This window comes from Equus asinus, chromosome 1, assembly GCF_041296235.1.
Source record: "Equus asinus isolate D_3611 breed Donkey chromosome 1, EquAss-T2T_v2, whole genome shotgun sequence".
In the NCBI taxonomy this organism is placed as follows: domain Eukaryota; kingdom Metazoa; phylum Chordata; class Mammalia; order Perissodactyla; family Equidae; genus Equus; species Equus asinus.
In genome coordinates, this window is record NC_091790.1 from 169,761,271 (window position 1) to 169,778,199 (window position 16,929).

The 16,929-nt window shown below is 36.3% G+C and overlaps 1 protein-coding gene across 2 annotated transcripts in view; it reads left to right on the forward strand.

The window, feature by feature from the left end:
• The window catches only part of ZNF277 (zinc finger protein 277), a 110,854-nt gene that overhangs the window by 43,389 nt on the left and 50,536 nt on the right, over positions 1-16,929 (forward strand). The window contains exon 2 of one of the 2 annotated variants that reach the window (XM_014849981.3): positions 12,963-13,164. In XM_014849981.3, coding sequence (XP_014705467.1) covers positions 12,963-13,164 — 202 coding nt within the window. The remainder of the gene's footprint in view (positions 1-12,962; positions 13,165-16,929) is intronic. The other variant, XM_014849982.3, reaches the window with a different exon arrangement.

Sequence of the window (16,929 nt, forward strand, 5' to 3'; positions counted from 1 at the left end):
TGCAGCTGTCTTTTCGGTGATTTTAGGTTGCTCTCTGAGACGGGTGAATTTGTGTGTGGGCCCTTTAAGAGCTGGGTTTTTTCAGCTTTTGTCCGATAGTTTTTCTGGGGGTATCCCCTTTGCAGTTAATAGCCAGCAAAGCCAGATAGCAGGACCCTCGTCTCAGTTGTGCTGAATCTGAAGGATGCTTATAGCGGTAATGGGCCCCCACTAAGGTCTCCACTTCTCCAGGGAGGGCTACATACCTTAGGGTGGCTCCCACCTGGCCACCTGTGAAGGTCTGCTGCTCGCAAAGGTGGCTTTTTTCCTCTCCAGAAGCAATTTCTGCCCCTTCTTCTTCAGTCAGGACTGTCCCTTGCTGTGGGGGTTCTTTCTATCCAGTTTTCAGTTTTCTCTCCAGGGTAATTTTTCCAAGAATAGTTGTAACGTGGTTGTGTTTGTGGGAGGAGGTGAGTTCAGTGTCTGCCTATGCCATCATCTTGACGAGATCCTCCAAAACATAGGAAATTTAATACTATATCAAATTGCTGGGACTAAAATCTGTGTGTTTTATTGTCCAGCATCATTTTGTTCCCTCGTCCTTCATATTGAAAGTCAAGTGATTTTTGTATGTGGCCACATATTTGTAGAAGATTGTATTATATTACGGAGATGAGATTTATACTAAACTTTACTGGAGATACAAGGGGTTATCAGTAAACAAATAAAATCCAGAATTAAATATTTTTTAAATATCCTGAGAACATCATTGCATCTCAAGTGTTTTGCAGAAGCTTTGAAAGACCACTCATAACTATGTCTCTATGAAAGCAGTCCAAATCCTGGCAGGTCCAAGTAACTTGAAGAAAAAGGATTTGTTAAATGCCTCAAAGTAAAGCCAAACCACCTACCTGAGCAGGCTGGCATGTGACTGGCACTGAGGAAACGAATCCAGTGCTTCATTATCTTACTTGCTGCATTTGGGCTATTTTAGCATTGTGCTTTGTTCTTTTCTCTCCTCTGGTGCTTTGGACATTCTAACTTGTGTTAGGTTTATTTGTGAACATGACCAGCCTCCCTGGTGGAAAAGATGTGCGTTCCTTGAGGGCAGGGGCACTCATATTTTTCTTCATTTGCTCCCCAGTATCTAGCATAGACTTTTGCCTGAAAGTGGGCTGGAAGGGAGAATTACTTTCTAGGGAAACTTGTAAACTGGGATGATACAATGAATAGCAGTTAAGACTTTGGCTAACTTTAAGAAAGTTTCTGTTTCAAAACCAGGACTAAGAGACAATTCATTACTGTTTTTTATCCTCAAATCCTTTAGAGCTGTTATTTAAAAGCTGCTTTATTGTTGATAAAGCTGTTATGAAGAGGTCTTTTACTATTTCAACAATTAAAATCCATTGGTAAGTCAGTCTCAACTGATTTACCCAATGCTGAATAATCTAGTAAATATCCTAGCCAAGCCCCACTGTATTAATAATAGGCTGTCTTCTAAAGAAGTTAGACTAAATTAGTAATCGTTAACTCTAACGTCTCACCCAAAGATCAAAAAAGAATTAGCATGTTTTCTTAATTTTAGAATTTATTGTGGTATTTACTGTTGAAGATGGCAGAATTGCTTGTTAAAAGAGCAGAGAATATATTCAATGTCTTCTTTCTAAATGAAAAAAACATTCAACAGAGATATTGATTTGAAACTACCACTTGACTTTATTCTAAATTATTAATATGTTTACGACATAAATCAAAGAGAGAAATGCATTTGTAGAGTTGTCAACAAAAGTGGACACTTTCCATTCGGTAAAAGGGCAAAAATTAGTTTTTTCAAGGAACTAATTTATATATCATATATACATGCATATATATATATTTGAGGAATTCAAATGATCTAAAATAAGAATTTAAATCAGTGATTGTGGTACTTGTGAAAAATCCATATTTATTAATGTGCTTTTCTATGCCTAAAAAATTATCATTCTTAACCTCTTCCATAAAAACAAAACTATTTATTGTACTAAAAAATTACTCATATTGATGAATTAGGACATCAAACACTAAAATAAAAAGATGACATAGCTGTTTAATTTTGTAAGTAGAGACATATTAGTCCCACAACACAAAAATTTATCATTCTATCAAAAACACTAATTATACTTATTAGGGAATATCAGATAGGTAATTTATAATTTTCTAGTTGCCAACCCCTTTTAGTACAGTATTGACTAGAATACTAATTCCAGAGTAATTGCCTGTCAAATCAAATCAGTTAAATTAGGTTAAACTCAACCTCTGTGAATGCACTGTGAAATTTCCACTGGGCATCACTTATTTAGAAAGCATAGGCAGACCAATAACCAATCAGATCTTTCTAAGTCAGAATTTACCCTTCTTCCTTTCCATCTTTTCCCCCTTAGATTACAGTAAATAAGAGCCTTCATCAATTCCTTTGTTTCCCCATTCCTGCCAAAAGTTCTTTTGTTTCCTAATGTCTTTTATTACATTTACCCTCCTGTCAGGATCACCAGCGTTGTTTGTAATACGTTATTCTGGTTAATTAAGTTTATCATTGAGGTTAACATTTTAATGCCGCCTTTGTTTATTTCCAGATTTATAGTCCCAAATTGCTAATGTCTGCCCCCTGACTACTACTGCCTTCTACTGATGGGAGGGAGATAAAGTTGAGGACTTAGTTCCGTTACTTCTTAGAATGAAATGTATGTACCCAGCCTGGAATTCCACTTACGGCCCCAGCATTCCAAGTCCTGGCCCTTTCAAAATAAGAACTTGTTGTAGTTTCACATTTAGCTGCTATGAAGTATCTTTGATAGTGTAGAGTAGGAGTAGTGGAGGAAATGAAATATCATTGACGTGAAAGAATATTTAAAGTAGTCATGTACCACAGAGTATGGTCTTTTATCCTTCATTCCAACTCCTTTTGTATTCTAAATTTCTCACTGGCAGTAAACATTAGAGTTAGAGAAAACAGTTCTGCAGAACTGAATATACTTAACCGTGTACGTTTTAAAGCATATTTTTAACAGTAGAAATCTTGTCCGATTTAAATCCACAAATAAATCAATCATTTATCATATTGGATCTATCTTTATCCATTTACTTTATCTTCATAGGATTTATTTCCCTCTAAAATGTCATGAACTTTTAATATTTGAAACAGCTGCTGCTTCCACATTATTGTTATTACTGCATTATTAAAGTAGACAACACTAATCCTCTTTATGAGTGGATTATGATAAGAGTATGTAAACCAGAAACATATGTAATCGATAGCCAAGAAATGAAACCAGTGTACCCTTTAGTTTCCCAATTTTGCACCAAAGTTACCTGAGAAAAGAAACGTAATCACATATTCACCATTAGGTAGTTTTGAAACTAAGAAATGCTGCATGGAAGAGAGCTATCAGCCAAAATTTTAAATTCTGCAGTGCTTTCATAGTACAATAAAGGAAAGGAACTTAATTAGTATTATTTGATTAGCTATGATATATGTGGGAAATCAAACCATTTCTACAACTCTAGTCTACTATATTGTTTGCTCCTGAGCTCCATTTTTCAGTAGCTCATAAGCTAATTGAGAGTTTTCTAGACAAAAAGAATAGATTTACAAATAACCTTCTTCCCAGCCAGTCCTGGCAGAGTTTGATAGGATGGATAGTGCTTTGGGGAAGTATGAGAAAGCAGTTTCTGGGCATTTCTGGAAAGAGTGGCTATGTGAATAGCTTTAATATTATAGTAGGATGGTTGCCCTGTGTTCTTACTCAGTCACTGCCTGACTCATCTTTGCTATTGATTATTGCTTGTACATAAACTGAACAAACCTGTTTCACTAGAAATGACCAGATGACAGAATATGCTACAGAATTTAATACCTAAAACAGTTTTTCTTTAAGGAATGGGAATGTAAAAAGAAAAATCTTTTGGAGAACAAGAGAGTTGTTAATCCTGATTCTATGTGAAAAACATGTTGGTTTTTCTCAAATAAATCTTTATTATAGACAGGTTGCAGTAATCTGATCCTATTTAGAGACTCTCTGGAACATATATCCCCATAGATAAAGAACCCCTTCTATTATGTCCGTTCTCAGATAGTAAATTCCCGTATTTATATAAAAGGTAACATTTTGTATATCTGTGGTATCACTTGTAATGTCTCCTCTTTCAATCTTTATTTTATTTGAGTCTTTTCTCCTTTTTTCTTAATCTACCTAAAGGTTTGTCAATTTTATCTTTTCACAACACTGACTTTTAATTTCATTGACTTTTTTCTGCTTTTTTCTATTCTCTATTTTGTTTATTTCTGTCCTTAGCTTTAGTTTTTTCCTTCCTTGGAAAATTAGGAGGGAAAGTTAAAAAGTTAGGTTGCTTGTGCAAGATCTTTCTTCTTTTTAATGTAGGCATTTACCACTATAAACTTCCCTCTTTGCAGTATTTTTGCTATATCCCATATGTTTTGTTATGTTGTGTTTTCATTTTATTAAGACTTGTTTTGTGACCTAATATGTTACATTACTTTCCTCTTGAAAGGCCTTCAGGATCTACTGATAACTGCTAAATTAAACATGAATCTTTGACCTGGCATTAAGGCCCATCAACATGTGATCCATTTGCCTTTGCAGCCTTTTCTTACTTATACTCCAGCACTAATTGGACTATTTTGATTTTTTTAACTACCCATATTTACTTGCTGGAATTCTTCCCTATTTCAAAGACTTTATCCTCTATGAAGACTTTTCTTCGTTTCTCCTGACTTGAGTTATTTTTTCCTCACTATCCCTTAACCCTTGAATTATACAGCCAACTTCACATGTGTTGACATGTATTATAATTGTTTGTACAGATGTCTTATATATTCCTCTAGATGAAGACCTCTTCAGGATAGGGATTTTATATTAATAATCTTTGTATTTCTGATAGTACCTGGTGTACACCTTATGCATAGTAGGCATTCCATTTTTAAATGGTAGATTTAATCAAAAATTTCTGTCTTAAATGTCAAGACTTAGAAAGTGACCAAATAAAACTGTTTGCTTTGCTTCGTAATTTTGTCTGTCACAGTCACATTGAGGAACTCATCAGATAACATGCTTTTTATTTTAAATTTTTTCAGTGTTAACATTTTGGATGAATAAATACATTCGTAATCTCTCATTGTTTTTCTTTTTGTATATTTCTTTCAAACTTTAGACATTTTTGTGAGTATATGTACATGTATGTTTGTGTGTATGTGTGTGAGGTATTATGTGCAATTCATTCTGGATTAGGCTCTTTTCAGTTACTATCAATCATATTTTGCAATATTTCTCCATTGTCTTCATAACTACCGTTTATCAAATGCATAATATACAGCACCAATATACCATATTTTGTAGAACTGATTTTCATTTGCATGACATTTAGGTTGTTTCTCTTACTTTGCTTTATAGGTGGTGGTGTAATAAAGTTTTCATAGCTTTTTGCTTGTGTTAAATTAGCTCCTTAAATTTTCAAGCATGGGTTTATTAGGTTTAAGAGTTGAATGTGTATATGACCCTGTTTTCATATGAAAAGGAAGTGGCAAACCTGCCAGCTATATATGAGGATACTGATTCAACACAGCTTCATCAGTAGTCTCAGTGTAGTATTGAGAGAGAATGTGTATGAACGCTGATTTATTTGTCCATCCCTCCGTATTTTCCCACTCTTACTAGGAAGACAGTAAATTAATCTTTTAAATATTGGGCCTCAATAATTTATAAGGGGCCAGCCTGGTGGCTCAGTGGTTAAAGGCATGCGTTCTGCTTCAGCGGCCTGTAGTCTGCCGGTTCGGATTCCGGGTGCGGACATGGCACCACTTAGCAAGCCGTGCTGTGGTAGACGTCCCACATATAAAAAAAGTAGGGTAGGGGGGCTGGCCCCGTGGCCGAGTGGTTAAGTTCGCGCGCTCCGCTGCAGGCGGCCCAGTGTTTCGTTAGTTTGAATCCTGGGCGCGGACATGGCACTGCTCATCAGACCACGCTGAGGCAGCGTCCCACATGCCACAACTAGAAGAACCCACAACGAAGAATACACAACTATGTACCGGGGGGCTTTGGGGAGAAAAAGGAAAAAATAAAATCTTTAAAAAAAAAAAAAGTAGGGTAGGATGGGCACAGATGTTAGCTCTGGGCCAGTCTTCCTCCGCAAAAGGAGGAAGATTGGCAGTAGTTAGCTCAGGGCTAATCTTCCTCAAAAATAAATAATTTACAAAATGAATTATTAGCCCAGAGGTAATTAAATAAGGGTCTTATATTCTTACTCTGAGCTTTGTGATTAAAAAGACTAGACTCAGTCTCTTCCATTTTCCAAAGGCATCTGTAAGGGACACACACTCTTAGTAACTAAATAACTGATTTGTTTAGGAACTAGAAGGCCATTTTTAGTCTGAGAGAGAAAAATCCTCAAGAATTTAGAAATAAAGTTACCTTCTTGGAGTTTAATTATCAGAATAAAATCAACAGATAATAAATGAGATTGACTAGGTGTTGGAGTCCTATGGAAAGATACGATGTCTGTCAAATCAAAAACTTAGAGAACAGGCCTACCTGAAAATATTATTCAGCCTTGACAAAATAAAACTTAAGAAAGCTATACTCAAATAAATTACACTAATATAAATAAAGAATAAATGTAAAGGAGATGTTTACTTTGGAAACTAGCAACTTATTTATAGCATTTTCTGAACTGAAACAGCAAAAACAAACAAAATACCCTGCCAATCTTGAAATTCCAGTTTTTATGATGGTTATCAATTAATTAGATTATCAGAGTGTGATAGAGTAGCAGCTAAACCATTTTGGTCTTGGTTGAGTATATCACCAAATTACTGCTTTATTTTTTTTAGAGTTTCAGTAGTAGTGTGGTAGTGTGCCAAGCAAATTGTGATGCCTTTCTTAAAGGGGAAATGATGTGTGAGGTGTTCTGCACTTCCCTACAATGGAATGCTGAAAAATTTCTCATCAATTCTTTGTTGATGTGAGCTTTTTTTCTCTCATTTGACTTAAAGAGGACGGAAACCTCAAAGGCTTCTTATTTTTCCTTCAAAGCACCAGCAGCCTTTATCTACTTGGCAGTAAGGATACATTGCAAGTCTAGGGTTACCTATTTTAGCACATGGATGTATTATGAATTCATGACTTGTTTGTTCCTTAGTTAGAACTTTACTACTCAAAGTATGGTTTGTAGATGGGCAGACTGACATCAAGTAGGAACTCAGACATGCAGAATTTTAAGCCCTTCTACCTCCCAGACCTACTTTGTTAGTTCATGGTGTCCAAGAAGCACACTCCAAGATAGGATTTGGTGTGTAAGAGGTTTGTTGGGGAAGATAGCAGAAGAGAGAAAAAGGAGAGGGAGCTGGAGGAAGTTGCATTGTAGGTCTGACCTCTGGGAAGGAAAGAGGGAAGGGAGGAGGGGTGAGTAGAATCTCAGACTGCAGCACGGTTCTAAGCAAGTTTCTGGCAAGCCCATGGGAAGTCTTCCAGCCAATGTTACATGTCAGTGAACCTCCGTTTCTCAAAGGAAGGAGTGTGCCTTGCTATTTCTGTTGCCTGTAATCATTTACTGAGAGAGCCTGTGGAAAGCTTGGCTTCAGTGCGAGTAGGGTTTCAGAGCACAACACCTGAGGCCATCTTTCAGTTATGCTCAGAGCAGCGGGAGATTTGACTGGCACATTTCCCTGGTCACCACACCTGCTGAATCATGATCCACATTTTAACAAAATCTTCAGGTGATTATATGTACATTAAACTTTGAGAAGCACTGTCCTAAAATAATAATTTGACACTTTGTGGATCTTACCCAGAGTCAACCAAATTTTTCATAATCAACTAGAATCTCCTCAAAAACTCAGCTCTCTTAGGATGGTATTTTTTACAGTTCATTTGAACAGAGTGGCTGTTCAAAGTGAGAACTAGAGCAGATAATTTGTTGTTAATTTGTAACAAATGTGTGAAGCCGATTTGGGGCCAAGGCAGAATTTCCAAGATACTTTGCCTTTTTGCTGAAAGGAGCTAGATAATTTACTTCCTTTTGCCTTTTAGAGTTCAAGGTCCCTGTATCAAAGAATTATATATTTCTGCATCTGTTGTCTTTTTACCATGTGGTAAGTAGTAGATATATTTCTTGTGGTGACAGCTGGAAATAACAATCTGTTAGACAAATCTTACAGAGTTACATCTGCTGGCCTATTGCTTAGTGTTTGAGGGGCTCTCTATAGGACAGAATAGACCATCAAGTAAGTTTTGCCACAAGGCCTTGTCACCTAATTTGTGTGCTTTTCCTCCACTCTCATGTATGATCAGGATGCTCACAATCACCATGTGATCATCCTCGTAACCACTGATTCCCAGGCTTCAGTCTAGGGACTACTGCTTGGTAAAAATTGCATTTCCTCTGTCTACAGTAAGGTCTTGAAATCAGTACTTTTAAAAGGTCCTCCAGGGGCAAGCCCATGGCATAGTGGTTAAGGTCACGTGTTCCACTTCAGTGGCCCAGGGTTCGTGGGTTTGGATCCTGGGTGCAGGCCTACACACCACTCATCAAGCCATGCTCTGGCAATGTCCCACATACAAAATAGAGGAAGATTGGCACAGATGTTAGCACAGAGCCAATCTTCCTCACCAAAAAAAAGAAAAAGTCCTCCAGACGATGAAACACAAACAGATTTGGCAACCACTGCTCTAAATTAAAATAATATATTTAGGATTCAGGTCTATCCTGTAGAAACATCCTTTGATGGAGTGGTATAATTTATTCCACATTCCAAATGCCACTTGTTCATTGTTCACTGGAGAGTATCTTTACATGAAAAATTTTAAATGAATTTAAAAATCCCTAATTAACTATAATAATGCTTTTATTATACTCAATAATATTTATTATCTTAGAATTCAATGTAATTTTTACATCATTATTTATCAATTACTAATGGGCCTGTTACTTGAAGGCCCACAGCACTAAAAATCTGGCTGTAATTATAGTTGGACTACTCTTAATCCTGGGCAGAGAAAGTTTTCCTAAAGATAGACAGCCACTGGTCTTCCCTGAAATAGGACTTCCCTAGAAACGTGAGTTAAAGGTGTAGCTCTAGTTGTAAATACCTCTGGTCTGTTGTTCATTCTTTCATTTTTTCATCCAACAAACACTTATCAAATACCATCTATATTTTAGGCACTGTATAGTCTACACTATAAATATGAAAATAAGTAAGACATAGTCCTTAACCTTTAGGTGTTCACAGACTACCCAAGTGGCAGAGATACACGTAAATAATTAGTTACAACAGAGATATTTGCTATTGTTGGACGTGGAGAGGTGGAGTGGATCGAGCCCATAAGAGGACCCAGAGAGGAAGGGCATGGCAAACAAAGAGAATAGTGCAAATACATCACATGAGACGCCCATCACTGCCCCCCTTGTGCACCAGCCGTGTCAGGAATATCTCACTTCTGAGCAGATCATCAGAGCTCATCTAAAACTTGTTATTCATCCCTCTTGCAAAACAAAAAACCTGCTTCTCTACATGTATTTTTAGATTGGTGACTATTACCCCCATTCATACCATCTTCCCAGCCAGAAACCTGGGAGGCTTCCTAGTCATCTTCTCCTTCACTCCCAACCATTAACCAGGAACTGTCAGTTTAATCTCTGTGTTATCTCCTCTGACCCTCCTCCCTAAATACTGCTCACATTGCTGCCTCAAACAAGCCCTCAGACTTGGACATCTGCAGTAGTCTCCCAACTGGTTGATCTCCTCATCTTGAGACTTGCCTCTTTCCAGTCCAATATCCCCATATCGGTTTAAAACATAGGAGTGGCTCTACTTCCTATAGGAAAACGACTAAACTCCTTAATGTCGTGTACAGGTTAAGAGTGCTAATGCTTAAGCCAGACTGCTTGGATTCAAATTCTGACTCCACCACTTACTAGCTGTCTAGGGCAAGAACTTAGCCCCTCAGTGCTTCAGTTTCCTCAACTGTAAAACAGGGGTAGAAATGGAATCTCTGTCATAGGATTCTTGTGAGGGTTAACTGAGTTAATAATGTACATCTAAAGGGCTTAACAATGCCCAGCACAAAATAAACACACCATGGTGATGGTGGTCATGGTGGGATAACTAACATACATTGGACGTGCCAGGTCAATAAAGATGACCTTGCCTTCCAGGGATTAACAGTCTGAAGGGGGAAGGAGTAACAGGTAAACAAATTATTTTATATGATCAGTGCCGTTATAAATTTGAGCACAATGCTAAATGATTAGGAAGTCAGAGAGAAAACTGTAAAATCTTGTTGTATAAAAATATTATACTAAAATTTTTATTTTCTGGAATACATGGTAGCTCAAGTTCCCAAATACAACTTAGTAACTCCCAAAACAGAAGTTCCTCATACATGAAATTTGCATGTTTATGATTTTGTTCCTGTATACCTTTACAGTGACCACAAGCAATTTGGTTCTAGTATGTGTGTTTATTTGGGTCTATTCTCTTAGGAGTAACGTGAAAAAAGAGAAACTGGGCATTGAAATTATAAAACGGAAAAGAAATGAACCACAGTAGAGTAGTAGAGAGTTTACTGTAAAGCCTTAGGAAAGAATAAAGACAGTGATAGAGATCAACTGTACCCAGTGGTTTCTGGAGGATGAGGGCTCCTGAGATCGGTTTAAGAGTTGCTGGTGGAGGTAGTAATGGGAAGACTGCAGGACGCTGGCAGAATACATATACATTCAGTGTGGCTTGTAAATATGTATTAGTTCAAAACAGGATTAAAGAAGAAACAGAGAGTTGGGGACATGCCTTTTGGTACAGGGGTCAGAGTGATATAGTGTTTGAATTTGGGCTCAACTTACTATGCTTAGGCCACTGACTAGTGCTGTGACTTTGGAATATTATTTAACTTTTCTAAGTCTCAATTCTCTTATCTAAAAGAGGGGCTTATAATAGTACTAACCGAATAAGATAGTTAGGAGTAATTGAGAAAGTACCCTAAAGCGCTTTGCTGGTAATTTACAAATAGCAAGCGCTTTGTAATGTTAGTTCTTGCTGTTGGTGATGATTATTAATACATTGTTTTCTGCAGTCATGCAAAATGAATTTACCAATATCTCATTCAAACTTTGGGAGAAGGGTATAATAGAGTATTTGTTATTTCCTAGATGGCTGATAATATTTACTGTTGTTAATTTTATTTAGAATATGCTGCCTTTTGTTGTCCTATTCATCTGAATGTAAAATATTATTATAGAGTTTTGTAAGTATATTACTTATCTCTTTTCCCCCATCCTGTTTTTTCGCATGGGGGTTTAAGTTCCTACAGAAGTTAGCCTACAACTGAAGAATACAACCTACAACTGAAAACTATAGAATTCCAAAACTCCTTGATTCCATTACCTAATTTAATAAATATAATAATTGCTAACACACCAATTTTAATAGTGCTTCTGAAGTGCTTGTATATTTTAAGTATTCTTCCTATTGTCATGTATACCCTGTTTTCACCTTTTCTGGTATTAAATAATTGTATGGAACTAAGATAAACAGTTTGATTTAACATACTTTAATATAAGCAAAGTATTGTAAGTGATATATTAGAGGACATCTCCTGTGGGATGCCTTCCCTCTCTAGCTCAGTTAAGTGACTCCCCTATCCCCATGCTCTCGTAAACCCTGTACATTCTCTCTCTCTTTATCCTTGTGACTTATTTGTACATTCAAACAAATTATGAGCACTTTAGCCTTGATAGTAAGGATCATGTCATGCAACAATGAGCAGGAAAGATCAGCATTCCGTAGGTACTCAGCTGATTTTTAAGAGAGCAAATGAATACTGTCTGTCCTCTTACATCACTTATCCAATTCTTAGGCCATGGCCAACACTGTACCAGGAACTGAATCAATGAATCAATTATTCAATTAAGAAGGCCTTTAGAAGTAAGATGAAGTAAGATAAAAATAAGAAATAAAATTTAACAGAATTAATAGTAACCTAATTCCAAAGACTGTTGTCTATAGAATGGCTGTCTTTCTGAAGAAGCTTCCCTGCCCTTCCTCAGATGCCAAATGCCTTACCCTAGTTGCCTGCTTACTAACTCCTCAATAGCCTATGTAAGGTAACAAGTCCAGCCTTTCACCCTGAGAGACTGAAGAGGGCTCCTGGCACAAATGGCTGTAGTTTGAGACCCTAAATTCAGAGCTGCGGACCTTACACACCTCAACTCTTAAAGATACTATAGGTGATGTTAGGAAAAGGAATAGTATAGACAAGAGAAAATGTTTACCGTGTGTCTCTAGTAATTGAGCATTCATCTCTTTGTTCACAAGAACTTGAATTATGATACATAATTGCATAAATAAGCAAATGGTAGTCATAAATCAACATCAAAAATTGCCACCTGGGCCACCCAGCACATGCTGTGTCAACACAATATAAGAGCTATCTTCTTTGCACATGACAGATAATCAGAAACTGGAAAGAGTTTGCAAGTGTAACAAGAAGCAGTTTAAAAGACTGGTGTGGCATCATCTATGGCCTCAGCATATACCATTTACTTCCCATAGTGTGATGACTCTGAGCCATAGGTCACAGTTGGGCCTTAGAACCTTAATCCAGCATGTTGCAGCCTTCCCCTTCCAAGTACCCCCAGAATTGCTGCCATTGGCCAGTGTCCAAGAAGAAGGCTTGAACAGCTGCCCTGACAAATGGATTTCCCCCATTCAAGCCAACAAATGGGGAGTTCTTGCTGCTTTGCAATACTCCCTCTGGGTTGCAGAAGCTGTTTAAAATGATACTAAAGTATACTGCTCTCTGACACTATGTATTTTTCATTTTGGAGATATGTAAATATATTTAGGATCTTTTTAATGCAGAAGATGAGAAATCTTCCTTCTAAAGAGAATTGGTTTCAGCTTTTCTCTTTTTTCTTTTTCTTTTTGTCTCTCCCAGACAGTAAGGATTGTATCTTGGAGCCACTTTCTCTGCCAGAAAATCCAGGTGGCACCACCACTTTAGAAGGTTCTCCATCTGTGCCTTGTATTTTCTGTGAAGAGCATTTTCCTGTGGCTGAACAAGACAAACTTCTGAAGCACATGATTATTGAACATAAGATTGTCATAGCTGATGTCAAGTTGGTTGCTGATTTCCAAAGGTAAATTTTTTTTTGTCCATAAAAGAATTCAATTCATTATTCTTAGAGGAAAGTCATAACTTATGTGTAAGATATTCCTATACAAATATGAAAATTCATATTCTTTCTCAGGTTTCTCCTTAGACTTTTTAAAAAATCTTTGCATTCACTTGCCTACTTGAGTGTGTAAGTTGTATCTGAGAATATCACATACTGTTGCATGTCCTACAAATTCTGGAAACAGACCAACTTTCCAAAGAGTAGATAGTATTCTCTTTGCCACATTCCCCGAGGTTGTTGACATTATTGATCCCTATTAGACTGATGTTCGTTTCATGTTTCAGGCCATAGGCATTTTCCAACTGAGTAAGTCCTTCCAGAAAGTCCAGAATAGATGTGGTAAAATGCCACCCAAAGGGCAGTATTTGGGAACAGGAATCCTTAGAGCCTTTCAAGCCAAAAGGACATTGTCCAAAGAACTCTCAGCTTAAGTCATGTGATGAGGTTGAAAACCAGAAAGAAATTGAGTTGTTCAACAAACCACAGGGGTATAAGAGTAGACAGCTGTTGACATCAATGACTGAGGTACTGAGAGGAAGAAAGTCAGATAGAGGTGAGTAGTTGAAGAACTGCCAACTTTGGGCATGTGTGAAATGTAGGAACTTGACCTCCACAGCCAGGAACCAAAGTGAGCTAGACTCCAATTTATGAGCACCGGACTTAGAATGATCTATACCAACAGACAAGTAACATGGTCAATTATTCCTTTTTTCCCCAATTCTTAATTCCCAGAAGTAACAGTCCAAGAGAAATGTCTTCTCTTAAGCAGCTGTAGTGGAATAGTTATGTTCATGTCATGATTAGTTGAAACTTGGAAAGTTTTCCATAGAAACGACATCATGGTAGTTACCAGCTTTATATAGTTACTGAAAACATACATTTTGGTATATCTGGTAAGGTACCATTTTGAGATATTCTGTGCTGATTTCTCTACAAAACATTAAAGTAGCCCAGATATTGTCATATCTCTGCATCTAAACTGTATCTCCCAGACCACATTGCTAGCAAGCAGCTTCTTTCTTATGTTGAGTCTTGCAAAGCAGCAAGCTATATTGTTAAAGTGTGAACTATAAAACCAGGCAGGCCTAGGGTTGAATGCAGACTTGGGGACTTCCTAACCATGTGACTTTTAGCAAGCTACTTAACCACTGTAAGCATGAATTTCTTAGGGGTAAGATGAGGGTAACACCAGTCCTCATAAGAATGTTGAGTATTATATAAAACAAGGTATGTATAGCACCTGCTAGTGCCTGAGACATCTTTTATACCTAATTGGTAGCCAAAAATTTCATTATATTTTAATTACCAAAGATATGTTTGAAATCTTAGTTTTCTGCAAATATACCTTGAGTTTTCAATAAGCGTTTACGATGGTCTGAAAACCTAATTATCATTTGTAAAATTTGACTTTTGAGAAAATTTCATTCAGGATTCTAAATAGCCTAAACTTCTAGAATGACAGTTCGTTTTTAAGTTGGAATAGCCAGAATACCCACAGGGGTAATATTAGCTATTCTCTAACCCTTCATGTCCTTCTCAACTGCCTAGCACCAATACTAAATGTCTGCTGCATCCCTTCTGTGTTATGGCTACTTATATCCAGTCTGCATTGCTATTTTGGAGTAGACTTTGGTGCTGTCTGGTCAGGGAGAAGAAATAGAACAGAGTAGGGGAGGAGAGTTACATGAATTATATAGGCCACCAAGTGATAGAATAAACTAATTCTTACATACTTTTAGAGGACCACTCCATGCTTCCCATTCTCATTCATTGTTCTTCCTTTTCAATTAAAATATCTGTGTGTTTATGTATATATATATATATCTCACATATGTATATATGTCCCAGAGTACTCCCAGAACTTTCTCATGTATGATACCTAGTTACACGTAGTCAGATCTGTTGATTTTGTTTTAGACATTTCTTAATCTAGAGATCTTGGGATTCTGTTCTTATTCAAATAACCAATGACACTACTATCGAATGAGTTAGTCTTTTATAAGTCTTGTATTACTCAGCACTTCTTGGATGTGAAACTATTCTTTTACTCTGTTTTGTCATATAAATGGAAATTCTCCCTCAGGAATTGTAGAAAATTATTACCTACCAGTGATAATTGAGCAATGTTAAGATTTTTCTTTCTCTTCTCCTAAAATCTGGGAGGAATGACTGAATGTTTATGATTGTGTATGATATCTGAGTAGCTGTATTTGTACTAATCTATCTCTTTTTTATCATTGATGTTAACCTCATCCATTTGCGGGGAGGAAAAATCAAATTACTTACTTGGTCTCAGAGTTTAGGAGTCAATAATTAAATGTTGGGATCAATCACCCTCTAAATGCAATTATGTAATAAAATGGATGCTTTAATTAAAAAGAAAAAGATATGTATCTAAATGCTTTCTAAATAAAATGTATAGTTAATGTATACTTTAAATTTGAAAACTTAGGTTCTCCTTGTCAACTATCTTCCTAATTATATAAAATTTTCACTCTCAGGAAGTAAAAATGTGATTAATTCAAATTTACCAGGACTGTGTATGAGTAAACTCTGGTGCTTTTAAATACTTTTTAATATATTCAATCTCCTTTAGATAATGCCCTCCTACTATTTAGGGAATCTAAAAATTCCTCTCCAAAACACCAAGCATTGACTATTTGTGATCAGAGTTAAATTGGAATCTTCTCAACATTACCTGACTTTTTCATAACTTTAGAAAAGCCGTTATAAGGGCGTGTGGGGGACAGTACGAGGTTCAGTTGGCATGAATTAATTCACTCAGAACTTCTTTACAGATTGAATAATTCATATATATATGACTTCTCAGAGAGGAGTTACTTCCGAGTACAATAAGTAGTAAAGATGATAAATAAGAGATGGACTTACCTTGAGCTTTACAGGAAATAAGTTATAAGTTTTCGTGTTAAATATATTTGACATTTTCTTTATTGGAACAAAGTAACAGTAAAACTTTCTCAGGCAGAGGGGATAAAACAAAAACAAAATAAAAATCTTTCCTTTGAACCATTTAACATAGTTATTTATACTGAGCTATTTGCCAGCTTTATTCAGTAGATAAAGTTTCTCCAGATGCTAAATGTTAACTCCATCATTCTTGCCCCTTTCTATATTAAATCCACTCATTCAATGCTACTTAACTAAGAGCCATATCTCAAATCTTTATGCTTCTGTCAATAAGCACACCAGTTACAATGTAGGCAAGATATTACTACAAAGATTTTTTTGTGAGGCAATTTTGGGAGACATGATTAAAGTTCTTTTAAAAGAAAAAAGTATTTGCTGATGACTTAATAATTACTTTTATGACCTTTTTAGTAAAGTATGAAATGCTTTGATAACTGTCATTCAAATAAAGGGTTCATACTACATGTTATTTCTTGGCTGCCTTTATATATTGAATGACTGCAATTGTAGCTTTAAATAAACTGAAGAAGTAGGGAAAAATGAAGATGAGAAATACTAAGTAATCCCTTATAATTGAAAAATATGTTTTAGTGGATGGGGAAAAATGCCACAAGAAGCATGTTTTGAAGATCTGCTATCTTTAAGCCATCTTTCAATTGAATACAATTTATTTGAATGCTTCTACTAACCACAGGGAAATGTATATACTGTATTGACACTTCTTAACTCTAATTATAAACTAAAGTACTGTTACATGTCTAATTAGGTTGCATCTTAAATTTTGACTAAGGTCAAGTG